General features: G+C 48.8%; 1 protein-coding gene across 2 annotated transcripts in view; it reads right to left on the bottom strand.

Moving 5' to 3' along the window:
- Window positions 1-14,360, bottom strand: part of CLUAP1 (clusterin associated protein 1) — a 58,251-nt gene extending 43,891 nt beyond the window's left edge. For both annotated transcript variants that reach the window (XM_040079506.1, XM_040079507.2), the window contains exons 1-5: window positions 14,281-14,360; window positions 13,703-13,814; window positions 12,408-12,492; window positions 8,182-8,361; window positions 6,996-7,091 (exon numbers count right to left, since the gene is read on the bottom strand). In XM_040079506.1, the coding sequence (XP_039935440.1) occupies window positions 6,996-7,091; window positions 8,182-8,361; window positions 12,408-12,492; window positions 13,703-13,814; window positions 14,281-14,302 (495 nt within the window). In that variant the 5' untranslated portion in view covers window positions 14,303-14,360. The remainder of the gene's footprint in view (window positions 1-6,995; window positions 7,092-8,181; window positions 8,362-12,407; window positions 12,493-13,702; window positions 13,815-14,280) is intronic.
- Between the last annotated feature and the right edge of the window lie 12,839 nt (window positions 14,361-27,199).

Below are 27,199 nucleotides of genomic sequence, written 5' to 3'. Positions count from 1 at the left end.
CACCACTTCCCTTACTGGGAATCTCTCTCCAGGTGCTTCATTCCCAGTTAACAATGAAGAGCCACTACTGCAAAACCCATTCTGCAAATATGCCCAGGGAAGCATTCTCAACTGGCAATGGATTTCCATATTCATGGTCCAAAAGCTGATAAAGCAGCTTCCAGTGTGCCTGATGTATGGAGAAATGGATGCACTCCTCCTCCAAACTGCACGAAGGAACCAAGACAAGTAATAAGGCATGACCAGCACACAAGTCACTGATGATAAATGTGCTGTAATAACACGTTCTGATGTGCTCAAGGTCTAGCAGAAGTTTCTAAACACCTTTTTTTTGTGTTTAAAAGCTTTTTTCCTAACACACTGGTCTTGCTGTGGCTGCCTCTGCAAGTGTCCAAGGCCAGGCTGGATGGGGCTTGGAGCAGCCTGGGATGGTGGAACGCAGGAAAGACATTTCCCTACTCAGCAATGCAGAGCCTCAGTCAGTGCCCCAAACCCTCAGCTATCCCAGCATGTAAAACCCATGTCACAAGGAGATCTGGGAAAGAGAAAACGTAATTTTTCGATGGATCAAAAATAATCAGAAGTAACCTGCATGTGGTTCTGCTGAGGCAGGAAAGGGAACTTTAAAGCTTTCTGACAGGGATGAATTTACACTGCTCTGTTCCCTCCCTCACCAGGTCCATCCACCTTCTGGCTCTGGAGCTGATGCCACTGATTGACCCTCAGCTCACAAACCTCAGGATGTGCCGCCTGTGATCTTTCCACACCCTCAGAATGCTCACCTTGCATTGATTCTGTGCAAGGTTTGAGGACAGAGTGCATTGGTAAAGCCTGGATCAGTCCTCAGGACCACAGGGGGTCACTTCATGGCTCCCTGGCCAGGAGGTGGCTTGGAATGTCTCCTCTTGACTGGGAAGATGACAAGGAACTTCTTGTTCTAGAGCAGAAGCTAAGCCTGTGAGTGAAATCCCAAATACAATCAGCTAGAAATGGCCTTGCCTGGGCATTGCTGGTTGGCTTACAAAGGAAAAAAGGGCAGGGTTGGAAGAGATCTGAAAGCTCATCTCATTCCAACTCTCAGCCATGGGCAGGGACACCTTCCACTGGACATAACCAGTCCCCAAAATGCCAGGAGAAATGTGCCAACCACTGCTTTACAGCTGATGCCATTTCTTCAAGCTAAATACTGCTGGGAAGGTCATATGAAATAATTTCTGACTTTAAATACAAACACACAACTGCAGTTCTTGTTAAAGCGATCAAATATTGATTCAGCACCGGATCACAGGTACAAGGGTTAATTTTGGCTTCCCAATTTGCAGTAAGCCCTCTTCCTCAAAGTGATAGGTTAGGCTTGGCTTACCAGCAGGGCTGTTCAAAAAAACTGAAGCAAACCAATTCTCCAGAGCTGTGGCAATTTCAAGTTACAAACTTCCACTAGAAGTTCTGTGTGTGGCAGCTCTGTAAGCAAAACCCAGGAAATGAGAGAAATTCATTTATCAGCCTCCCCCAGGCGGTGTCTCGTATCCAGAAGTAACATTTGGCAGGCGGAAAAATGCTTCCAACATTCCCAGTAAAATGATTTTTTGCAGTTAAGTTCCAAAGAGCAGGGAGTGATGCAGCCATCTCTGAAATCACATCTCCCTCTCCCCCCGAGCAGCAGGAGGGGGAAGGAAAGGAGGAAGGGCTCTTTAATCCAAAAGCTGGGAATAAAGAGATCCAAGTGAAATGTCTTTAGTGCAAGGCTTTGTGCTGCCTCAGTTCCACAGCTGGGTCTAAAAGCCTTTGGCTCTCTGAAGAGTTTAATTCCAGCCTTTCCCAGCTGAGTTGGGAACGAGATTCTCCACGACTCCCATCAGTTTGGGAACAAGCTGGTGCTGTGGGCACCCACAACAACAACAGGGAGCAGTGCCCTGGCCTTACTCCTTAATTTATCCTCCACTGAGTGGCAAACGCTTCATGTGGCTGCTAAAAGCTTTTATCTACTAAATTCAGAAATTCTTTTATTTACAGGAATGGATACAGGGAATAAACACTTTGTTCAAGGGCACAGATGGGATAAGTGCCAAGGGGAGCATTAGAAAACAAACCCTCTGCAATGTCCATCTTCAGCACCAGCTAAAAGCCTTGAAAGAAAATATTATTTTCATTTTTCTTCAGTTTTAAAGGGCTTCCAGCTAATTAAGAGGTAAATAAAATGAAAACAAGCCTGAGAAGGTCAGAAATCTTTCTGTCTGCCAGCAGCACAGAGGCAGTTTTCTTCTGGCTTTTTTTTTTTTTTTTTTTCCTCCATTATCTTCCTGTGTCCAATAATTCAGCAAGTCTGAGCAGGGCAGCTTCTGACAGGCTCCTGCTACTGTGGCCCAGGACCTCTAGCAGAAGCAGACTGGGAGGCACTCAGAGCTTTAAACAGCCAGGAATTTTTCCTTTTGGATTTCCATTGTAGGATAACTCAAGAGAACCTTTTCTCAGCTGAGGACAACCGCCCTTGGAAGTCTCATTACTGCTTTGTTTTAAGCTGAGGAATGATTTGGACCAGCTCATCACGCCTCCCTTCCCTCAAATGTTAATCTGGCCATTCCCCTCCCCTTGCCACGTTTTCAGGATACGGAGCACCACTGGCTTTTCCAACATCTTTTTCCATGTACAGAATGGCAGATGGGTAAATCCCAGAGAAGGGAATGCCTAAGGAAGCAGCACTGCATTTTGCCTGAGTGCTGACATTAATTCTCTTGCTACTTTTCTTGATTTAGGGTTTGACAGCCTTAATGACAGACTGGTATTTTCAACTTCTTTTCTCCATTCATTTAGTACCGTGTAGGAAGACAGAGAAAAAAATCCAAACAAAGTCTTTCATCCCCGTCTCAAATCCAAATCAACCCCACCTACCCCATGCAAAAAAAAAGAAAAAAAAAACCAAAACCAGAACTCAACATGCCTGGTCACTCTTCCAAAGGTTAACTGTAAAAATTCTGAAAATTAAAGTTACATAGCAATGAAATGCAGAGAAAGTGCCCTTGGCAGGAAAGGAAACAATAAAGATGAAGATGTATTTCTCCATGGATGGAACTTGCATGGAATTGGCTTTTCATTTAGGGATCTCACTGTGTGGTACCAAGCTCATTCATCAGCTCCACTAAACTCTACAAATCCCAACTGCAATTTCTGTGCTCCAGGACTGGACCAGCAAGACTGGGAGCTGCAAACTACCTTCCAAATGAAGTGCTTAAATGTGCTTTAAAATAAAAATTCTGTGTCTCCAGCACTGCCACAGGACACCAACAACCTGCACTGTGCTCACCCACAGCTGGGCTAAAAACAACACAGCTTCCACGGAACTCAGTAATTATATTGGGGATTTGCATCTGATAACACAGTTTTGGGGGCTGTTTGGGATTTTTTTTCTCTCACATAACTTAACAACATCACAGCCTGAATTCAGCACATCCTGTAGTTTTTGTTTCTTCCTCTGTTGTTAGTTAAAGATTCTTTTTTAGCATTACTTGGGAAGCAGTTTAAATCTACAGAAGAACTGTATATTCCGTAAGGGAATAAGGCATTTGCAAAGGCTCCAGAAAGACAAAGAATCACATTTCCAAGAAATCAGGCCTCAACTCATCCCCAAAAATATGTACATACATTTACAGCACTCTCTACCTCCAACAAATCTAACCAAACCTTTCCCCTAAATTCTTCTCTAGCTGAAATTTGTTTTCATTCAGAAAGTAAATTATTTTAAAAAGTGTTTCATGACACAGAGCAATGAAATTTATCTAATGTATGAAATTTTTCTACACAATTTCTATACAAATTATGCACAAAAAGATTCCAACAGAGAAGGTAAAGGTTGTGGAGCAAATTAGAGTCAACATTTCCAAAGGAAATAATGAGTTTTGCTTCACTTTTCCCCAACGATCTTTCCCCAAAAGCTGCTCAGACTATGAGAACAGATATAGTCAACCCATTAGTGACAAATGCTGGCATTTCCTTTATAGCTCCTGGAAAATTAAGCCATCTTCACTTAGAATGGAAATAAGATTTATCATCAGTCTGTTGAAGCTTAGGTAGGAAGAGCTTTTATTTAAATATTTGGAAATGAATGGATAGGAAAAAGAAAGAGAAAAGAGGTTCAGGGAACATAAAACTCCAGTGTTTTCAAATTCCTTTCAACACTATGACAGCTGTTGATAGATTTTAGCACATGCAACAGGTTTCAGGAGATAAAATGGAATAAAAATCTAAACCACACAAACAGCACAAACCCTCTGGCGGTGCCACTTAGTGTGAGCATTAATTAGCCAGGCACTGCCAGAAGAAAATAACCAATGGAAATCAATAATCTGCACATTAAAAAGCAATAAAAGTAATCTTGGTTTAATGGCAACTAATTTGGTGTCTACCAGCAAAGCCCTACTCCCCACCCAAAGGCAGAACGAACTTCAACTCTTCTCCAGCTGGAATGGGATGGGAAGGGCAGGCAGAGGATCCCATTCCTGAGATCTCCCGAGCATCTCCCCGTGAAGGATGCAGGGAGGATGTGGCAGATGAGGAAAGGCAATTCCTGCCTGCCCTCAGCACTGACAAGAACCCCAGACCCAACAGTGACGGAAAAACCCAGCAGCGTTTGGCTCTAAGCCTCACCTGTCATGGGCAAATTTCACATTTCGGGCGAAAGGCAGAGTTGGGGGCTGATAATTAAAAATTACAAATTCCACTGCAAAACTGGTTCCTGCAACCTCCTGACTTTTAACCTGAAACCTGTTCGCTTTGCTACACGCTCAAGTCTCAAGTTTGTTGCGTGTACCAAACTTGACATTCAACACTCCAGCCAAAAATGGGTCCTTCAGATTTAACAAATCACTAAAAACCTCGGAGCCAGCCCCAAATCGTAAGGAACAGAGCTGAAAAGCTTCTTCTGCAGCTCTCTGGAGGCTCTCCCTGCGCTGTCAGTGTCACCTGCTGCCTTGAGGCGATGCAGTCAGAGCTAATGGCACAGGTCACCCTTCCTAAAGACAGCAAGTTCCACCTGCCAAACCTTTTTGCAAAACACAGCCTGTGCACCTGGACAGCATTAGTTGGCCCCATCTTGAGTACTCAGCCACAAGGAACACGTGCTCACTGCTCTCTCTAAGAAATCCAATTCTTTTAGAATGGATACCTCTAAGTAGGCTCCCACTCCAGAGCTCTTAATGGCCCCACTGAGAAGTGGCTGCACTGAAGCACTTTCACATCTCTCCATTTTTCAGCTCATGCTTTCAGCACGCTCCACTCGTGCCTGGCCCTTTTCCAGGGCCCAGTTCTAAACTCCTGTCCTAAAAGCCTTGATTTCAAGTGACCAAACAGCACTCAATTCAAACCAATGCTTGAGTACTTTTAAAAATGCCTGAACTGATCTATATTTGACTTTTAGTTAGAGTTACAAGGATGCTGTACTCAGAGCAAAAGGGTCCAATGCTCCACTAAAGCAAATATTAACACATCACACAGCAGCTGTGTGAAAACTCCTTCAAAGCCAAGAAATTAGGCAGAGTGCAAGAGGAGAAGTAACTGATCAACAATTCTGTCACACTGGTGCATGTTGAGTTAAACTGGATCACCACTTCTCCCTTTCTTTTGAAATGCTAACACCCTGCACACCACAGTGATGTACGGATCCAGCAGGAAAGGCAGTGCTCCATGGAGGAACCTCCCAGGGTACCAGCCACCCTTTGAAACACTGTACTCCATCAAACAAGGATCTGGGAGCACTAACTGTCGAGGCTCAGAGTTTACAGCTCTTAAGGGTGCACTCCCTACAGCTCAGACATCTGAACATTTCCCACACCATGCAGGGTCTCCCTCCTTTAAAGTCCTTTTTCAGAAAATGAAGAACCTCCAGCGTTGCAGACTGTTGGGGGCTCCTTTTTAGGAGCTTAAATTCCCCGGCATTCAGGTGGTCTTAGAGTTCTGGCCCTCTGCAAAGCTCTGTGCTAAACGCAGGAAAAGACGGAGTCTTCAAGGTTACACGCTTCGTTTATTAGTTCTTATCTTACAATTTTCTCAGTGTCCAAAAGATGTTTGCCGCGGCTCGGACATCTGATGACTCCCCCCGTCTCTGGGCTGTCCTTATCTTTTATACTAATTGCTACGTATTCTTTATTTACTATTTATTACCAATGTCTATCACTATTACTAAAAAGGTCATCTTTACTCTGACCCAATCCTCACTAACTACTTTGTGCCAACGTCACTGCAGAAATGGAGTGAGGGAACAAGAAGGAAGAAGAAAGAGACAACGCCCTAAATTCTCCATCTTGCCCCATTCACTTCAATGCCAAGAATCCCAAACTCACTGTTTTTTCACCCTGTGATATACTAAACTACTATTTTTACACTCTTGTGGCCTGCAATGCTTCCTGCAGTGCAAGAAGCCTCTCCCATGGACTGAAATCAAATCCAGTGTCTCTCTGAGCTCTGGGCTCTGGGCTGGGGTCCCAGACCCCCCTGCCCAGGTCCCTGACCCTCCAGGGCAACCAAAGGAATGCCCTGGACTCCAACAGCAGACAAAGGAACTGAAGAAAATAACGGCAAGACTTCCTGGCAGTGTGCACTGGCTTCATACAACAGCTTTTGATTTTCCTTCTTTACTTCTCCAGCTAAACTGAAGAACATGTACCCTGCAGGCTGTGATGCCTCCAGCTCCCGCCACAAAAATAACGAGCCTTGCCCTTGGAAAACTAACAGCACCCATCATTTATCTGTTAGAATATCCATCCCCACCTGCACATGTATTTCCAAACAGAGGAGAAAATGCCAAGCTGTTCTCTCAGGCTGCCTGCAGTCCAGCACGAATAGGAGTAGGAAGGAAATGCCAACTGTCAGGCCCATTCCTTCCAACTCACGGAATATTCACGTCAGATGCAGACATTAATAAGAACTGAGACTTTTTTCCCTTTTTTTTCCTTTGAGGCACCCACTGAACACAAGTTTTTCCACGCTCTCCAGCGTGTACTTACCCTCAGTTGCACCTCTTTGCCAAGTAAGTCATACAGGACTGCTCCTTTGGAGGTGATTTCAGACGCAAGCTGTCTAGCTGCCTTCAAGTCAGCAATCTGGGAACACAGCAACAGCACAGAATAGCAGGAGAATCCCCAACATCACAAAGAATATCCATGGTATTTCTCATTTTGATGTCAAAATTGCACTGGAGGTCAAAACTCTGCCAGAGGTTGTGCACTAGAATCTGAGTGGACAGAGTCTCTCTTGGCTTTGAAACAGTCCAGGTGAGGCCCTGTCAGGTACAGGTTTCTCAGTGAAACCCCAAATATTTTAGGCCAAGGGAAAAAAATCTCCTCAGAACTGTGGCTCAGTCAGTTGTTGGTTCATGTGCTGCCCAGGACAAAGGGAAATATCACCTTTTCCATAAGGAGAAGTAAAAACTCCATATGCCAAAAGGAATGGGATGAGCCTTCAATGTAAGTAATTAACTTTTGAGCATCTGCCAAGTGGTTTTTGTTATTTTCTCTTAGAGAGACACGTCAGACTTACACAGAGGAGAATCATTTGTGGGTCTGCCATTTTCTCAAGAATCCCAGGAACAGAGAACCATAGAATGGTTTGTGTGGGAAGAGACCCTAAAGCTCATCCAGTCTCACCCCTGCCACAGGCAGCGACATCTTCCATAGAAGTAGTAACAGCAATTCCTCTTTTTTAGAAAAGTGCTGGGTTATTGTTTGTTTGGTTTTTTTTTTTTTTTTTAATATTTAGAGAAAGTGCTTTCAAAATATCTAGAGATGACTTTTATTTTAAGAGGTTGAACAGCTTTGATGTCTCTTAGGGTCACAGGAAGATTTCCCTTTCTTTCTTCCAACAAATATGGGCTGAAAATCAACTTTCGGTCAGTATTTTGCAAAAGTTTAGTAGGTAGAAAATAGTTTTTATTCCAGCCGACTCAAATATTTCTATGGTGTCAACAGCATTTCAATACAAAGAGAACGAATTCTGTGCCACTGTTGCCTTGGATTAGGCTTCTGGTTGAGAATTCAGAGATTAAAACAAACCACAGAGTTACAGAACCCCACTCACTCAAAGTCTGACTTAAAACCCTGCCTACTGCCTCGCCAAAACATTCTCCACTAAAATTTCAGCTAGAAAACAGATGAGTTTTTCCCAAGTGAACACAAGAGCACCAATTTTGCTTACTTTTGAGCCCAGATCAAACTTGAACTTGGTGCTGTCCTCCTCGGGGAGGTCTGCACGCTCCCCTCCCTGGGTGTTCATGGCCCCGTAGAGCACGGAGGTGACCTTGAGCAGCTCCTTCACCGCGTATCCATCGGCCTGGTACAGCTTCTTGGTGTTCAGCCTGATGTGAGCCTTGGTAGCCTTGGGCAAGAAAGAAGGAATTCAGCAGTCACAAAGAACAAAATCCTCACTTACCTGCACTCAGTGCTCTTTTTGGGGGCACCAGGCTCTGCTGTACAGAGTAATTCCTCCAGTTTGGACACCCAGTTTGCCTCATCGTAATACCGGTATTTCTAGAAGAATTTTTTCCGAAAGCTCTGCACTTTCTGCATGTCAGAACATTTACAGAAAAACCCTCAAACTATCATTATTTCTTCCCTGAATAAAGATCAGCAAAAACCCTATGCGCCACTTAAATTCAAATTAAGTTTAAGTGGAAAGTAAAGTGCTGCCCAGGTCTTGTGATGATGCTGCAGAGAGGTAAATTTCACCCTTAATGAGTTGCAAGAATAAGATCACTTATCCTAATTTAACTGTCTTCTCTTCCAGCAGCACCTTCCAAATGTTTTATTGCTTCTCTTAATTTTCCCTCTGCTATGATATTAGTGATTTTATTCCCTTGCCTCCCATCTCTGAAAGGTACAGACAGAACAATAAGGAAAAATATATTAAAAATCGGAATATTATCTTTCTGGGCTTCAAAATAATAAAGAGGGAAAATTACTATCTGTCACTGAAAGGACACAAATATTGTCCTTGAAATTCCTGGTAAGTTTATACTATAAATGAATAGCCACAAGGAGCCAACCACAAATTTCAGATTAAACCTTGAGGGAATCTTTGTGGTGGCATAACTAAACAAGGGAGCAAAAACAAAATATTGATCACCCACTGCAGATCCAAAGATTAAGCTTAAAAATGACACATGAAGCACAGAAGTGACTTAACATCTTCTTTTCGGTATATTTTTAAGATGAAACTTCTGCGGAAATGTTTCTCCTTTGGGAGTGATGGAGCAGATAGAGCCTATCCATGAGCCACTGGTGGTACTCCACAGCTTTGGTTTTACAGTGTTGCTGGAGGAATTCACATTCCCTCAGGCTCGGACAGAGCAGGATCTTTAAGCTGGGGGAAGAGACTCAGGTATTACAATGTTTGGTACAATACAATTTTAAGTCTGTATTGAGCTTCACTGATAATGGACTGAAGGAAGTTTCTCCTGTGAAACTAAAGAGAGGAAGCATCATGCTTCAAACCATGGATTTGGCTCCAGCTTTTCTAAAGAAACAAAGCAAAGGGATGTTGGCTCATGTTTATTCAGGTGTATTTTGTCAAGAGTTTGTGACTTTAAAATCAGATTTTAATTTCCAATAAATGTTTTCTTCTTGCCTATCTCATCCCAAAAGCTCAACCCAGCAGAGGAAAACGACTCTTTGTATCTGTTTGCAGAGACAGGACCCAGGGAATGGCTGGAGCTGTGTTAGGAGAGGGTCAGGCTGGATCTCAGGAAAAGCTCCTTCCCCCAGAGGGTGCCGGCACTGCCCAGGCTCCCCAGGGAATGGGCACAGCCCCGAGGCTGCCAGAGCTCCAGGTCCCAACTCAGGATCTTCTGTGATTACTGAAGATTGAAGCCCAAACTTCCAGAACAGGCTCCTGATGTTGTACACCCTGAGCCAGGGGAATACAAGACTCGCAGCACAAAAAAATACATCATTGCTTTTGAAGCGTTGGTCTCAGAATGACCTCAAATGAGCCAAGACACAAAGTGAAAAGCCTGGTATATTCACCTCCCTTCCCCTGCAGTAGAAGCAATCTAAAGATTAATTGCAGAAACAGCAAGTATTCCATTTTACGAGAAGCGGTCATTAAATTGACAGACTCTGTTAAACATCCACTATCCAAAGGGGACTGATGCACTAAAATTATAAAGGATGTTATTAGAAACAGGAGTTCCAATTTCAGCTCCATTCACCCTCAAGAGAGTAAAATCAATGTTTAGCAAGAGGGGAAAAAAAAGGGTTTTCATTCGAATGCCACTTAAAAAGAGAAAAAATACACAGACAAGTATATATATATTTTTCAGACTGGCACATTGGCACTGTGGAGTCAAGAAGACAACTTCACATTTGAAAAGTCACCTCCATCACTTCATGTTTGAGACACTCACCTATTTGATTTATTGCTTTATTTTGTAACATTTCTAGTTTTATAGAACCATTAAAAACCACAGCTATTTAGTCTGAAGATCAGATGGTTAAAAATGCAACAAAAAAATATTAATAGACAACAAGAGCGGCAGCAACAGCCAGAAAATTTGCTTAACTTTATAATCTGCTTTATTAATATCATGAAGCCAATTTTGTCTGTGATGACTGACTCTTGCAAAAGGTTTTGTGCCCTTGGGCTGCTGAGTTGCCATGAATGAATTTCTATGAGATGAACTCATCAGAGGCTTTCTGTTTACTTCAAATCTGGACCCAAGTGGGCTCAAGCAGGAGCCAGGTATTGAGCCCCACTGATCAAGGCAGCTCTAGAGGGGGGATTGATTAAAAACCCACCTAAGACAACCTTGCAGGCACTTCAGAACTTCTGGGTCTGGAAGGAGACATTTGGTAAATTCTGAAACTGCCAGGAACACAGAGCAGCAGCTAATTTGTGTGAAAAATTAACACCTCCTCGCTCCTTGTTCAGTAAAGCAGAGCAAAGCTCCAGCTACATTTCCTGGTGATGGATCTGTCCTGACATTCTCTTCTGAGATGATTCTGTCTCCATCACATCTCCCATCTGCCCACGGATGCATAAAGCCATTAACTCCTGGGGAATATAATTGTGGATTGCACGGACAGTGAATTATTAAGGAAATGTCTACAAGCTTCTCTCCTCCTGAAAATGCTGAAAACCTACAATAATCTCCACATTAACTTGTAATATTAACTGAGACTAAGTACAGGATGATTAAAGTAATTTCCATTAATTTCATTTTCTGAATCATATTATGTAATCCTCCAAAAACCCTGGGGATTTTTGACATGAAATCAGCTATTGAAAAGCATCACATTATTTCTGTTTCCAGACTTGTGCTTGGAGGGGGAAACCCTTCCAAACAAAACAGACCTGCTCACTCCATCTCATGATGCTCCGGGGCTCAAAAGTACACTCTAATATGTACAGGAATGTACCCTGCTCGGAACACGGCAAAATTAACAACTGAGAGAATTTATGGTGCACACTATTCACAAATGACAAGGGAAATACTGTTAAGATGACATTTTAATAAGTTCTAAGATTAAAAAAAAAAGTATTGTAATTCATCTTTGATATTAGCATAAAAACTTCCATTGCTTCCAGATCCACCTGCAGCCCCGGGAAGTTCTTTTCAGATAATGAAGAGTGTTAATCTAAGTGTGTGATAACATCAAAGGCTCACACTGCTTCAAAATAACCTGAATTCTATGAAGGACAATGTTCTTTTATTCCAAAAGACTGAAAAAGATCTGATGGCCCAATCCAAATATGCTCATGCATAAAAAAATTGATCTGAGAAAAGAACACATGCCTTGACCTATGGGAAATCTCCTACAGTATATACCAATATATGATTTTATATCATAATGAACATATCAGAAATTATTATTACTCAAGCACAGGAAAGAATCAGGCATCCAAGGTTAGCAATAAGCACGGTGGGATCTGTTCTAAAACAATTTAGATGGTGTAAACCCATTTTCCATCTAGAGCTGTGTCTTCCACTGTTACCTTTTATAAATAAGGAGAGGTAAGAATGAGTATTGTTTTAGATCCCAATATCGTATTTAGATCCCAGCTCTGCAGAGGTAAGTACAGAACGTCAGGGACAGCACGCCCCGGCCTCTCTGAATTTCCACCAGCACAAGACAGGATCACAGAATCCTGGAATGGTTTGGGTTGGGAGGGACCTTAAAGCTTATCCAGTTCCACCCCCTGCCATGGACAGGGACACCTTCCACTATTCCAGGTTGCTCCAAGTCCTGTCCAGCCTGGCCTTGGACACCTCCAGGGATAAAGCAGCACCAGAATGCAACACAAACTCAACCACCCCCTCCAGGGAAACTCTGTGGGCTTAAGAGAGAAAGCTCTAAAGCTGCCATGGAACCAGGATTTCAGATTTTCAGGATTTCAGCCCAAGCACAGCTCCTGGGCAGACTCACCATGAACTGAGCCACGGCCTTAATGAAGAAAACCCGGTCCTGCTCTGTGTCCACATCCCCAGGAATGTCGCTCTGAGGTTCGTACCTGTGCAAACAGCAGCTGGAGATTAGAGCAAGGTTCTGGCAACACTAAACAGCCTGGTTCATCTGAGAGACAAAAATCAAACACAAACTAAGCACGGACAAGACTGGAAAATAAACGTGTAAATAAATTCCTGCTGCGGACTGGGGCATCCAGAGCCTGGAATGCACACAGTGGGTTTGTACAAACTCCAAGAGCTTTGAAACCTGACACACTGCACAAGTTCATACCCAGACATCATTTCAAACATACCCCTTTCACAAGTAAAGGAGACTTATGGAAAAACAAACTGAAATCTGTGAAATGCTTAAAAAAAATATGAGCGAGATGCAGAAACTTCTAGAAGTGGCCACTATGCCGTAACCAGGGAAGAACAAAAGGAAATTCAGTGATTTGGACCCTCAGTGTAACAGCAGCATTTTAAAGACTATTTAGGGAACTTAATCTAAGTAATTTTGAATGGTTCTGAGTATATCTTTATTTCATAACAACTGCAAGAATATTCAGCAAATTTCAAATGACTTGGTAATCAAACTTAATGGATATTAATTAGTAATCCAGGTCAAAAAATAGCAATCAGTAAAACTGGTCAATTTTGGTTTCAATTATAATATTCTACCTTATAATCTTAAAAAACTCCTTAATTTTACACTTAAGTAGGAGAGAGAAGATAACGTGTAATTCAGATAACACTTCAAGATGCAGAAATATTTAACCAAAGTCTGTCAATGGGTTAAGTGGGTGTAAAACTGCAACTGGACAGTAGCAGGTTAGAACCAAACCATTTTATTTCTTTTAAACATGTTGTGGATGCAGGACAATAACAGGCTGAGCCAACAGCCGTAGCAACAAGGCAAGAACTGGCTGTGTTTTGGTGACATTCCCACAACAGATCACCCTGTTTGGATAAAAGGTCAGACATGGACAGGATGGCTGTGGAATTTGGAGAACATGTGTGAGATAAAGCTACTTCTGAACGAGTGTGCCCACAGTCAGGGTGCAACCTCTGCCAGCACTGAGTCCCTGGGTTTGCTACTCCAGGCTGTGTCATTAAGCTAAAAACCTGCGAACCACCACATTTCTCTCTGGTATTTAGAAGAGCAGGGCTCAAAGAATGACTATCACTGAGTTCCCTAATTTCACAGCACATCAGATCCAAGAACACTCCCCACATCCCAGCGTCAGCCCAAAATTTGTTGGTCTCATCACCAACCTTTTCACCAGCCACAGCAGCACTTCTGACACAAGCATGAAGTTTGGGGTGTGGAAATTCTCCATGGATATGATTCGAGGGTACCCCAGCGCCCTCATCATCTCAGTAAAATCTGAAAAATGAGGAAGAGCAGGGATTCCTTCTTATATATCCAACAAGGGCTTTGCCAAGATTGCCATCTCCCACAGAGTGCTGCTTAGTTACCATGAGATATGCCCAGTGCAAGGCACCGTTAAAAAAATTAAACCTCAGTAATTAACATAAATCGTATCAACAGAAAACACGTCCAAGTGAAGCCAGGCATTTTTAACGAGATTCACGGAGCTGAAACAACGCAAACACAGCATTCAACTGCGTTCCCTACGGCGGGGGGAATCCCGCCCGTGCAGGACCGTGCCACCCCCCGGCAGCGGGGACCCCTCCCAGGCGGGGACCGGAGGGCTCAGCCCCGCATCCCCCGCGGCACCGCCGGCCAGCAGCTCCGTGTGCTGCCGAGCGGAGCAGCGGGACCCCCGGGAGGCCCAGCCGGGGGTGCCGCGTCCCGCCCGGCCCGGCCCCGCCGCCCCGGCCGCGCTCACTGCGGACATCGCGGAACGACATCGTCGGGACCCGCGGCCGCCGCGGCTCTGAGGCGACGCGCTACGGCGGCGCGGCGGGGCCAAACCCCGCGGGAAGCGAAGCGTGCCGCGGGCCGGACACTGAACCGCGGGATCGCGGGATAAACTGGGTGGAAGAGCGAGCTGAGATCAGCGAATCAACCTGTGACCGATCGCCACCGTGGCAACCAGACCACAGCACTGAGTGCCATGTCCAGGCTTTCCTTAAACGCCTCCCGCCACAGCGAATCCAACCACATGCGTGGACAGTCCATTCTAATATCACCCTTTCAGGGAAGAAATTATTCCTAGTGTCCAACCTAAACCTCGCCTGGCGCACTTAAGACTGTCCTCTTGCCCTGTCCCTTGTTTCCTGGGAGCAGAGCCTGACCCTACCCGGCTGCACCCTCCTGGCACGGAGGCAACGAGAGTGAGAAGGTCTCTGCCCCCTGTACTTCCTCTTCTCCAGGATGAGCCCCACAGGCTCCCTCAGCCCCTCCACACAGCACATGTGCTCCGCAGCCTTCCCCAGCTCTGTTCCCTTCCCTGCACCTGCTCCAGCCCCGCAATGTCCTCCCACAACTGCGGGGCACACAACTGGACACAGCACTGGAGCCGTGGCCTCCCCAGCGCCCAGCACAGAGCCAGGACATGGAGCACAGGTAGGGGCCGGGCTCTGCTCCGAGGAAACAAGGGACAGGACAAGGAGACATAGTCTTAAATGTGCTAGGTGAGTTTTAGGTCATATTTGAGGAGGACCTTCTTCCCATAAAGGCTGATCATATAGTGGAATGGAGCATGCAAGTGTGTGGATGTGTGTGGTGCATTCAGTGAAGCCCTGGTACTGACGCTCAGGGCTCTGGTCTGGTTGCCACAGTGAAGCTGGGTCCCAGGTTGGACTCGGTGATCTCACAGTCCTCTCCCCGCTGCATTGATTCCATGATTCTGTGACCTCACAGCCGGGAGCCGCCAAGGCCTCGGGGCAGGAGGGCGTGGGCCGAGAGCCCCGTGGGGCAGCAGAGCTGGGCAGGCCCCGAGGGTGCTGCGCCTCCGGGGCAGCGCTTTGGGCGAGGCGCGGAGGCAGCGCGGGGGCCGAGCCCGTGGCCGGGCAGGAGCGGGGCCGGGCCGAGCCCCAGGGAGCCCCGGCAGAGGCGGCCGCGGCTCTCGGTGCTGCAGCCGTGCCCGGGGCAGCCGCGCCGGGCCCCGGGCTCTCTGCGCAGGAGGGGCCGAAGGCAGCGGCAGAGGCTCAGCCCCCTGAGGCCCCCGTGCCCCTGCCATGGGGCTCCCTGTGCTCTGTGCCGCAGGACGAGAGCCGGAGCGCCTCGGCCTCTGCCCGCCCGTGCTGCCGGGGCCACGGCTGCTCCCAGGAGCTGCTGCCGCTGCTGCTGGAGAACCGGGCCCTGATGAGGCGCTGCCTGCGCCACAGCTCCCGGCAGAGGCCGGCGCCCAGAGGGAAGAGGCCAAGGCGGCCTGGCACTCGGATGAGGAGGAGACTCCGCTTCTCACCTCTGCTCTGACTCTCCGGCCTCAGCTCGGCTCTGGCCTTGCTGCACATGGCGGGGAATGTATGACCAGTGCCGAGCCCGGGCACTAGGACATTCCCACCCATACGACTTAGGAACCCCTTGTTTTATTTGGAAGATAGGTTTTCTTGCTGTTTTCTCCACCCTCAGTTGAAGTTCTTCCATGTTCAAGTTTAGGTATTTTAAGCGTACGCTTCCCAGTCATGTTCTCGCCTCCTAGTTCTGGCTGGGAAGAGTAGTCTAATTCAATAAAGTTCATGTTTTCTGTACATCACTGTGTTTACTTCCTGTTGCCTTTGAGTTGGGAGATGGGGGGATGGATGATTTTGCACAAAGACTCCAGGGCAGCAGTAAAGTCAGCCCTGAGTGACAACAGCAGGAGGTGTGCAGAAGGTGGCAAGAGCAGCTCTGGAGTGCTGGTGGGCCTGGGGGCTGTTGGCCCTGCCCTGGCCCAGCCATTGCTGGCCCAGCCCTGGGCAGCCCAAAGCCCCTGGGGCTCAGCTCCCGGCGGGAGCCAGGGAGCGGGCAGAGATCTCTGGGAGCGGGCAGAGATCTCCGGGAATGGGCAGAGATCTACAGGAGCGGGCAGAGATCTCCGGGAGCGGGCAGAGATCTCCGGGAGCAGGCAGAGATCTCCAGGAGTGGGCAGAGATCTCCAGGAGCGGGCGGAGATCTCCAGGAGCGGGCAGAGATCTCCGGGAGCGGGCAGAGATCTCCGGGAACGGGCAGAGATCTCCAGGGAGCAGGCAGAGATCTCCAGGAGCGGGCAGAGATCTCCGGGAGCACACAGAGATCTCCAGGAGCAGGCAGAGATCTCTGGGAGCGGGCAGAGATCTCCGGGAGCGGGCAGAGATCTCTGGGAGCAGGCAGAGATCTCCGGGAGCGGGCAGAGATCTCCGGGAGCAGGCAGAGATCTCCAGGAGCGGACAGAGATCTCCAGGAGCGGGCAGAGATCTCCAGGAGCAGGCAGAGATCTCCAGGAGCGGGCAGAGATCTCTGGGAGCGGGCAGAGATCTCCGGGAGCGGGCAGAGGTCTCCGGGAGCGGGCAGAGATCTCCAGGCGCGGGCAGAGATCTCCGGGAGCGGGCAGAGATCTCTGGGAGCGGGCAGAGATCTCCGGGAGCGGGCAGAGATCTCCAGGAGCAGGCAGAGATCTCCAGGAGCAGGCAGAGATCTCTGGGAGTGGGCAGAGATCTCCGGGAGCGGGCAGAGATCTCCAGGAGCAGGCAGAGATCTCCGGGAGCGGGCAGAGATCTCCAGGAGCAGGCAGAGATCTCCAGGAGCGGGCAGAGATCTCCAGGAGCGGGCAGAGATCTCCGGGGAGCAGGCAGAGATCTCCAGGAGCGGGCAGAGATCTCCGGGAGCGGGCAGAGATCTCCGGCTGCTCGGAGCCTGCAGCTGGGACTGCCCTTCCCAGCTGGGCCCAGGCCATGGATGAGGCCCCTGTCCCAGTGTCACCCAAACCGGGGGGAAAAGGTGAAACTCTCCAACACCATCTTTTAGTGAGAATGAGTCGGGCGTTACTTTATGCTGGCCAGGATGCGCAATGGAAATCATTCCATCCACACATTGTTCTTTACCAGACTTTTTACATGGTTATACATTAAAATAACCAAAGAAATCCTCGTTCATTGGTTCTACGTTACACAACTCTTAGTCTTCGATCTCCTGCTTGTAACTGATGTAAGTGTGGTCCTCATTCTTTGATTCCTGCCCATAGGTGTTAGGAAGCCCTTTTGTTATTAGTCATCATTTTCCCTGTAATTTTCTTACCACTCATTTCTAGTTCGTAGAAGTGTAGAAGCTTTTAGGAGAATTAAGGTTCAATGAAGTTCATGTTTTCTGTGTGTTGCTGTGTTATTTTACTGTTACCTATAAGTGCAGGGGACTTCAATTGATGGTTTTGCACATGGGCTACAGACCAGCAGTAAATTGAAGCCTGACTTTAACAGCAATATTTTAAGAGTATCGAGGGCAGCTGGAGGTCAGAGCATGGGCAATATTCTCCTGCCTGTGCCTTCCAAAGAATCTTTTCTTCTATCCGTGTCTGCACTGTGCCAGGGCCCCCCCAATGGCCTTTGGAGGTTTCTGGGTGGCCTCAGAAGGCTGTTGCAGGCCCCTGGGACAGCAGGGAATTTGCTGGAGCATCCCTGGGGTGCTCAGACACACCCACAGAATTGCTTGGCTGCAGAAGCTGCTACAGAAGGCAGCTGAGCCCAACCAACACGGCTTTTGCAGCCTCGCAGCTCCCGGCTGCATCTGATGGTGACTGATCCTGGCAGCAGCTTTGTAATGAACTTCTTAAAGGGCGTTGGTGTCCTGAGTTTGCCCCTACAGACATAACCCACAGCAGTTCTCACGTTGATGCATCAAGGAAGAGCAGCGTGAGGGTTTCTGTGCTGACAGTGATGATGAAGAACGGCAGCTGTGACCACAAATCTCTGCATTTACTGGATGGAGCAGCCACAGCTCTTCCTCAGAGGGTCATCTGTATCTCAGGGTGGATTGAGTTGGAAATCATCTACATGTCAGGCTGATCTGTGGATGTCTGAGGACATTTTGCAGAGCAGTTCACAGTTTTTCACTTCTAACTACCCAAGCTTAGAAAGCACACGGACGTGGGCTCTGTAGTGAGCAATACTCATGCATGATTGAAAAAGTAATCAAAAGCAAGGAGAGAGCAATAAATCCTGAAAGAATAAATACTGAAATGAAATAGTTACATTAGAAAATAGGAAATGTGTTTAGAGACCGGGTTTCTTATGCCAGAAAGCCATGAGACAGCAAACCTTGAACAATTCACCAGTCCAAGAACGTGTCAGCAATCCCTTGTTCAGAGGGATCAAAGAAGGAAGGAACCATTCCCCTGCTCTGCTTGGAGTTACACTCACTAGTGATGAAATATGTGAGGGAAAGCCAAAGCCGTAAAATAAATAAAATAAATTCCACGGCTGAGGTAAACACTGCACTGAGACTCTAAGTAAATATAATTAATATGTATGTATTAGTCTTAGGCAGCACAAAGGATGTAGCTTTGAACGAAGCAGGGACACAGAGAGGAGCTCAGACTCCATCCACGAAGGATAAACTTTTCTCCCTGCCCACTTCCCATTTCTAGCAACACACACCTGAAGGAGCACCTTTACTTGTCCCCTAGCACATGAACTCCCCTCCATGGAAACATCTCCCACACTTGAGGAATTTTTTTTTTTTTTTTTTTTCCCTCCAGTTCATCAGTACAAAAATGGAAATTTTCTTGGAAAGCAAAGAAACCAGGCAATTTTGGTGCAGGTTTTGGTGGCGATGGGCCATCAGCTGGGCCTGCAGGCTTTGAGTACAGAACCTGCCAGGTTCTCAAAGTACAAATGATCAGCTCATTTATCTTTCCCTCTCTTGGCCCTTTCAGCCATCAGACATATTGTTGCAGATGAAATGGTGGTTGAGGGTGTTTTTAATTTTTTTTTTTAATTTTTTTTTTTCAATTTATATCTTTTCATGTTTCATGTTTCACTGTTCTTTCCCCAGAGGTGTTGGAGGGGTTTTTTTTAGCAGAGATTGGCACTAAAGCTTCTATCACATATTTCTAAGTCAAATTCTCACATCCTTGTACTACCCTACCTGACAGATGGACCTAAACCAATTGTTTCACCTCTGGAAACAAGTAATTATGCTTTGTGAGGAGTTGCTACTTCATGAGATTCCCATGGGACAAGCGGTTACCTGGGGTCAGGCTCACCTGGACCACACTCACCAAGGGTCAGGGGTGTTATTTTACACCTTTGGCTTTCCCCAGGGTCATGAACACCAAGGGCTGGAACCCTTCTGCTTTTGTCTGGGCTGGAGCGCAAATGTGCTGCTGAAAACACGATCAAGGAGAGCACAAGTGATTTTTAACCTCTTTTCTCTATAGTTTTTTTTAATTAAGAATAATAAAATTAAATGAACACACATTCTTCTGATTCCTCAAGCACAAAAGCAGAAAACACTGATCTGTGCCTGCCCTGTTGGGGGGGAAAATGGGTAAAAGTCCTCAGGCTTCTTTTGCATCCCAGAAAAATCCTCCTGTGAAGCTGCTGCGCACTTCAATGTGCTCTAAGTCACCTTTTGCATACTGCAGGGGAAAAAATTAAATTAGTATGGTCAAAATACAGCTTGTTTCTGCTGGATTGTTTCCCAGCCTACCTGTTAGACAAGGGTTTAGCTTCACAAACTGCTTGAAAGATTGGGAAGGGAATCTGACAGATCGTTTGCTCCGAGAAGGGCTGGTAAAAAAAAAAAAAAAACAAAAACCAAGCCAAACTCAGGCAGCAGGGTAGGAAGTGAAGAGCTTTTCATTTGGCTGGTTCATGGAGTTGTACAGACACTTCATACTCAGCTTTTTGCATCCATTTTTGCCTTTTACTTCCAAGTTGGGCACCAATTTTCACTCTTCCACCAGAGGCTCCCTTATTTCCCATCTGGGACATTAATTTTCACCTAAATTCTGTTTTCATGCCTGGGCTGCTGCCTTATCCGCAGGATCTGACGTTTCTGTTTGCTGCCAAGGGCTGGGCGAAGAAACCCTTCTTGGCCTTTGAAGAGTTTCATGAGCAAACTCCTTCCTCCCCACTTTATTTAACATGAACCTCATCCCTCCAGAGGTGTGGAAGGGAAAAGAATCCCTCCCGGGAGGAGGGGAAATGGCCAGGGAGTCGCTGGGGAAAGCGAAATGCTCTCTGTGCACAGGAGCCTGGGGAAGTCGGAAGGTGTGGAAGGGAAATACGCAGGAATGTCACGATCCCTGTAATTACAGTGCAGAGCGGCTCTCCCTGCTAATGGGCTGGCGTTAGGGGAGAGCTGGGTGCCCAGGATAAGCAGAAGCCCATGGATCAAACACCAGGGGTGATAAATCAACAGCTGGCCTTTGGTGGCTCAGCAGATGAGCAGGAGAAGCTACTTAGGATGAAAAAACACCCCCGAGCAAGGAGATTTCCAGATCCATCTGCGTCTGTGTCTGACAGGTCAGGAGAGGAGATTGGCTTTTCATTTATATTCAGTGAAAAACAAAATTATGCACCCACCCTCCATTAGCTCCCTCCAAGGCAAAGTGCCATTTGACCCACCCAAAGCCAGCACTAAGTGCTGATTTCCCAAAGTCTGCCTAATTCCTGGGGGTCCAATTTCAGATGTCACAGCAGAGCTTGATTTAAAGCCAGCGCAGCCCTCCCAGTGAGCCTGGGAGCTGCAAATTCAGCTCATCCTCACCACAAGGCACAGGGGACCCAAAATTCCTCATTTTTTTCATCAAATATCCTGACTTGGAAGAGCCCCATAATGATCAGGTGATGCTTTGGTGTGTTTTTCTCCAACATTTTGGCTCTTGGACTACCTGGAGGGAAAAGCACAGAGAACAACCAGCCAGGGTGACGAAGAAGGACAGCTTTGGAAGGCCACTGTCACAGTCACTCAGTTTTACCCTTTTTGATAAGGATCACCCAGAAAAACACCGCCCATGCGTGAGGAAACACAAGCCCTGCTCAGCAGAAGGGTGAAAGGAGCCCTCCTGGGCCTCTTCTTCGCTGTGCTCCAAGCTGGGCACCACCACCTCTTTATTTAACTCATTGCAGCCGCAGAATCATCTAGGCTGGAAAAGCCCTCCAAGGTCAGCGAGTCCAACCATTCCCCAGCACTGCCAAGGCCACCACTAACCCACAGCCCCACGGGCAGCATCCACTGCAGGAAAATGCCTAGGCTTGAGTACAGTTCCAGAGGATTTTTTTTTCCCAAAGTGAAAGATTTTATATCCACAATAATTCAGTGCGGTTGGCATTTGGGCACTGCCAGCAAAATTAGCGATGTGAATGGGTGGAAATGAGAGCTCTTCCAGGATTATCCCAAATACTCCTTCCCTGTGGAGGTGCCACCTTTGCCTGGTTTTCCCTTGTTTCTGAGGGGGCTCTCAGGGCCAGATGGAGTCTTGGATAAACAGACCTTGGCCTGGGCCAGGCTGGGAATTTTCTGCTGGCAGAACCCTGTGATCTCAGCAGCAGAATTAAGTGTTGCTCAGTTGGAAGGTGAGGGGAGCTGGTTTGTGTTCAAAACTCCTGAAAATAGGTTTGTGACAGGGAAAGGCTTGGAGTGGAAGCGATGGAGAGGCTTTGGGCAGGGGATGGTGAGCAAGAGAGCGCGGGAGATCCCTGGGCTGGCGGATCGTGCAAACCCTGACCTGCAGTGCCCAGGGAGGGGGTGGCACTGCCGAGCCCTCCCGTGGAACCCCAGCTCCCAGCAGAGCCAAAGGGATCCCTGAGTCCAGCTTCATCTCCTGCCAGGAATGCCAGCCAGAGCAGCCAGGCACAGTCACAGGGAGAGAGAAGTGACAGCAGGGCCACCCCTGCCCTGGGAATAACCCCCTCCTTGGAACCTCCTTCTCCTGGTGCAAAACAACTCTCAGCTGTGAGACTGAGCCCGAGGGAAGCCATTTCTTCTGGATGGACCCAGCATCGCTCCCAGCAGCTCCCTGTGCCTCAGCTTTGTCACCTTACAGCCTCAACGCCAGCGCTGCTGCACTGCAGCTCTTAGGGGTTTGAGGAATTATTGTCCCCCCTCAGGGTACGAGGATCCCTGGCTCCCTGGGCAGGAGATGGATTTTCTCTGCAGGCAGGGTACCTTCATCAGTTAAGTAGGAAAATGTGTGGTCACATCAGCAAAACGCCCCTGATGGGGATGTCTGGGCACCTTTGTGAGCAGAGCTGACATGTTCAGCCAGAAATCCCTCTTGACTTGACCTCCAGAAAATACATCACACTGCCAGCGAACCCAGGACCCAGCCTGAGGTTTTATTAACTAAGAGAGAAGTGAATAGTCCTCAAAAGCTCATCCAGAGCCTGTTTGGGCTGGTCTGCAGGATGGGGAGGCTGCAGAGCAGGAGTTGAGGTGATGGCTGCCTGCAGCTCATCAGGAAATGTGTTTGATAACAGCCCATCCCCACATGGTGTGCAGCACCTCTGAGCGAGTTGTGCCGCGTCCCTGGAGCTGGTTGTGTGCAGCAGAAGGAGCCCAAAACAAGGCTAAAATAAAAATCTCAGTTCTGTGGGGAAGACTGAAGCTGCTGAGGCTGGAGGGGTGTGTGGTCCATGCTGCTGCTCCCAGGGCTTCCCTGCAGCAGCAGGAACAGGAGTGGGTGTGGAAAGAGCAATAACTGAGGAGTACACAGCTTTGAATTTATACTGATGAGTGGGCCCTTTCCCCATCAGAGGGAAAATCACACACAGGCAGCCCTGGCAGACACAAAAATCCAGCAGGTTTTCCAGCCCAGCTCGTGGCATCTATTTGACAACCCAAACCCCCACATTTTTGTGAAGATTCTGTAAATGTGCAGAAATCTGATGCCAGAAAGAGCCCAAGGCGGGCAGGTCCTGGCACAGGGTGCCCAGAGCAGCTGTGGCTGCCCCTGGATCCCTGGCAGTGCCCAAGGCCAGGTTGGACACTGGGGCTTGGAGCAGCCTGGGACAGTGGAAGGTGTCCCTGCCATGGCAGGGGTGGGACAAGATGAGCTTTAAGGTCCTTTCCCACCCAGAGCATTCCATGATTCTGTGATTGACGTTTGGGCTCCCAGAGGAGCTGTGTCTGAGCAGAGGAGCGTGTCCCTGGAGCACCACGGGAACCAGGAGCAGCAGCCACTGCTCCAGCCCCAGGGAGCTGCCCAGCCTCAGATCCTCCAGCAGCTGGCTGGGGAGCTCCTGCAGGAACACATGCAGGGAACTGCTCAGAATTGGGCAAGCTGCTTCTTCACTTCATTTTGCCCAAAGTGAGGGGGAGGGAGCTTTGCCACCAAGCGTGTTGTGATCCCGCACTGTGCCTGGGGACTGTCAGCTCCCCAGCCTGGGGGCTTTGGGTGATTCCCAAATCGCCCAGATATTGCTGGAGGAGACATTTCCTGACATCTCCTGTGGTAGCTGAGCTTCCAGCATCCCCCAGTCCCACCTGGAGCATCCTGCCTTGTGACAGCACAGAACCTCCAGGCTCAGTGCCTCCCCTCCCCAGCTCTGAGGCAGGTTTTGTATCATGAGGCGCTGGCAAAGTTGGGGAGGTGTTTTCTGGAGCCCCCTCAGACCTTCTGGCAAGAGGGAAATGCAGAGCATCTCTCAGCTGGCCGGTCCGGCTGACTCGAATGCTTTGCTGACAGAGCAGTGCCAGTTACAGCCCAGGGTGAAAATCCATTCTCATCCATCATACAATCCCAGCCGGTGGCAAACATCCAACATTTGGGACAGCTGGCAGGGTGGGAAGGACCCAGAACCCAGGGCAGGACAAGACTTCATCCCTTGGTTTACAGAACAGGATATTAAAGGAATGGAAAACACATCTGTTCTCAGAGCAGCACCCCCACGTCTGGGGCGCCCCAGACCCACGGGGGCTGCTCACCTTCTCTGCTCGGCTTCCACAGGCTGGGCGGGGATCGCCCTGGGCTGGGAGGAGCAGGGGCTCAGCCGCCACCCCCGGGACAGAGCCGCGATTGCACACAGTGACTGCAAATGTGTTTTAACAAATACCAGCGGAGATCTTCCAGCTCCCCCCGGGAATCCTGGGGGGAAATTACCTGAGCTGGCAAAGCACTGCCACACCCCTGGGGAGCACTTGAGCAGCTGGAGGGAGGCTCTGATGAAGATGTCCCTTAGTGATTCCACCTGGGGTTAACCCTGACCCTGCCCAGCTTAATGATGATTGAGCTCAATGACAATTAGCAGTGTTTTCACCTGGAGGGGGTCAGCAGGGACCTCACATTGTCCCACGCTGCTCCAAGCCCCAGTGTCCAGCCTGGCCTTGGGCACTGCCAGGGATCCAGGGGCAGCCACAGCTGCTCTGGGCACCCTGTGCCAGGCCCTGCCCACCCTCCAGGGAACAATTCCTGCCCAATCTCCCATCCAGCCCTGCCCTCTGGCAGTGGAAGCCATTCCCTGTGTCCTGTCCCTCCAGCCCTTGTCCCCAGTCCCTCTGCAGCTCTCCTGGAGCCCCTTTAGGCCCTGCCAGGGGCTCTGAGCTCTCCCTGGAGCCTTCTCCTCTCCAGGGGAGCACCCCCAGCTCTCCCAGCCGGGCTCCAGAGCAGAGGGGCTCCAGCCCTTGGAGCAGCTCCGTGGGCTCCTCTGGAGACTCTCCAGCAGCTCCAGCCAGATTTTCCTTGTGCTGCAGCCCCAGAGTTGGTAATAGCAGAAGTTGCAACCAGGGTTCTACCAGGCAGGGAGGAAATAAAAGATGCAGCCTTTTATCTGCTCCTTGAATTCCCGGTGCCGGGGTTATCGAACCCGAGCTGGAATACGGATGCAGCGGAGGACGGGGACAAAGAGCCCAGCCCCGGGGCAGGATGTGAATAGAGATGAATTTCAGAGAAGTTCTTGATCTTATCGTTTAAACCTTCCGGCTTGAATTAGGCGAGAATCCACATGGAAACCGAAGAGACCGGGTCAGCTTTGAATCCAGGTTTGCATCCCAAGTGCCCGGGGGCTCGCTGGAGGGACGGCAGCTGCTGACGGCTCTAAGTGCCAAATCCAGCAGAGCCTTTCTGAGCCGGGAACGCTCCTTTGTCACGGGAACGTGGTGACGTGGTGAAACTCCGGCTCGGGAGTGACCTTTGCTGCGTGATGGAGTGGGGTCCCTGGCTGTCATCGCCACTCGGGATGGAAACGGGGTGGAAGTGGGGTGGAAATGGGGTGGAAATGGAGTGGAAATGGATGCTCCCGTTCTGCAAACGCTGACCAAAACCCCGAGAGCTACTCCAGGGACAGCACCGGAGATGGCACAGCCGCAGGGAGCCGTGTCCGTCCTCAAGCTGCATCCTGGGCACGCACACGCTGGTGGATTTCTCTACCTGGTAACGCTCCCACAGCCTTTTCTGGGAAGTTTGCTGCGTAATTGGGAGTCGGGATGTGTTGATGAGCGCTTCTGTTCTGCGAATTGCTGCTGCATGGGGAGCGGAGCACCTTGATTAGCCGATCCTGCAATACTGCACACGGATGAATTCCCCCATCAATAATGGATAGATAAAGGGAAAGCTGCCTTCAGGGGGTGTTGCTGCTGGTAGCAGTGCTCGGGGGAAGGGATTTAGCCCTGGGGTGTTTATCCCTTAGTGACCCTGGCTTTTCTCCCAGGGAACACGGACAGCACCAGAGCAAAAGGCCTCCAGTTGCACCAGAGGAGGCTTAGGTTGGATATTGGGAAAATTTCTTCATTGGAAGAGTGATGAGGCACTGGGACAAGCTGCTGAGAGCAGTGGTGGAGTCACCATCTGTGGAAGTGTTCCAAAATCTTGTAGATGTGGTGTTTTAGGGACATGGGTTAATCATGGACCTGGCAGTGCTGCCTCATGGGACTCGATGATCTCAGGGAGCTTTTCCAACCTAAGCAATTCCATGAATTTCCCGTGCAGGATCCTCTCCTCTCTTTCTCCTCTCGCACCCCTGCAGCTCTCAGGTTGCCCAAGAAGCACCAACAGCTCAATGCCTGAGTCCATCCTGGGGCAATTTTCCCAGCTCTGATGGTGAACATCACTTTGAATAAATAAATAAATTTACCAGTCGTGTGTCCTCGGTGCAGCTGTGTCCCACCCTGGACAGCAGCTGTTGGGAGCGGGGTGCTGTCCCAGCCCCTCTTCCCGTGGCTCCAGCTGGCTCTGAGCACCCCATGGATGGGGATCTGAGCCTCAGGCGCTGCAGTCGCTATGGAGACCCACCTGAAATGCATCAATATGGAGAGGAACAGCTCGTTCCTCATGTCCCCATTCAAGGGACATGGGAGAAAATCCCATCCAGATGGACCACACCGGGACAATAATGTCTGGAGTTTTGTGATTCCTCTCTAGGCAGAGACACCCACGTGCTGTAGCCCTGGGCTCTCCCCCAAACCCAGCATCCTTGTGGGATCAGCCCACCCCACGCTCCTGCTGCCCTTAGATGGATCCACACAGGGAGATCTGTGGGGTGCAGGTGTGCAGTGTCTGTCTGGGAACGGGGACGTGGCTGGAATCATCCTCCACGAGTGCCCCAGGGCCGAGTTATCACGGAGTGGTTCGGGTTAAAGGGACCTTAAAACTCCTCAATCCACCCCTGCTATGGACAACAACAACTTCCACCGTCCCAGGCTGCTCCAAGTCCTGTCCAGCCTGGCCTTGGGCACTGCCAGGGATCCAGGGGCAGCCACAGCTGCTCTGGGCACCCTGTGCCAGGCCCTGCCCACCCTCCCAGGGAACAATTCCTGCCCAATCTCCCATCCAGCCCTGCCCTCTGGCAATGGAAGCCATTCCCTGTGTCCTGTTCCTCCATCCCTTGTCCAAAGTTCATAATCTGTTAATGAACGAACACCCTGGTGTTGGCTCGTGCTGGGGGAGGCACCTGAGGCCTCGTTTT

This window comes from Hirundo rustica, chromosome 15, assembly GCF_015227805.2.
Source record: "Hirundo rustica isolate bHirRus1 chromosome 15, bHirRus1.pri.v3, whole genome shotgun sequence".
NCBI classification, from domain to species: domain Eukaryota; kingdom Metazoa; phylum Chordata; class Aves; order Passeriformes; family Hirundinidae; genus Hirundo; species Hirundo rustica.
This window is presented reverse-complemented; position numbering and strand designations above follow the sequence as displayed.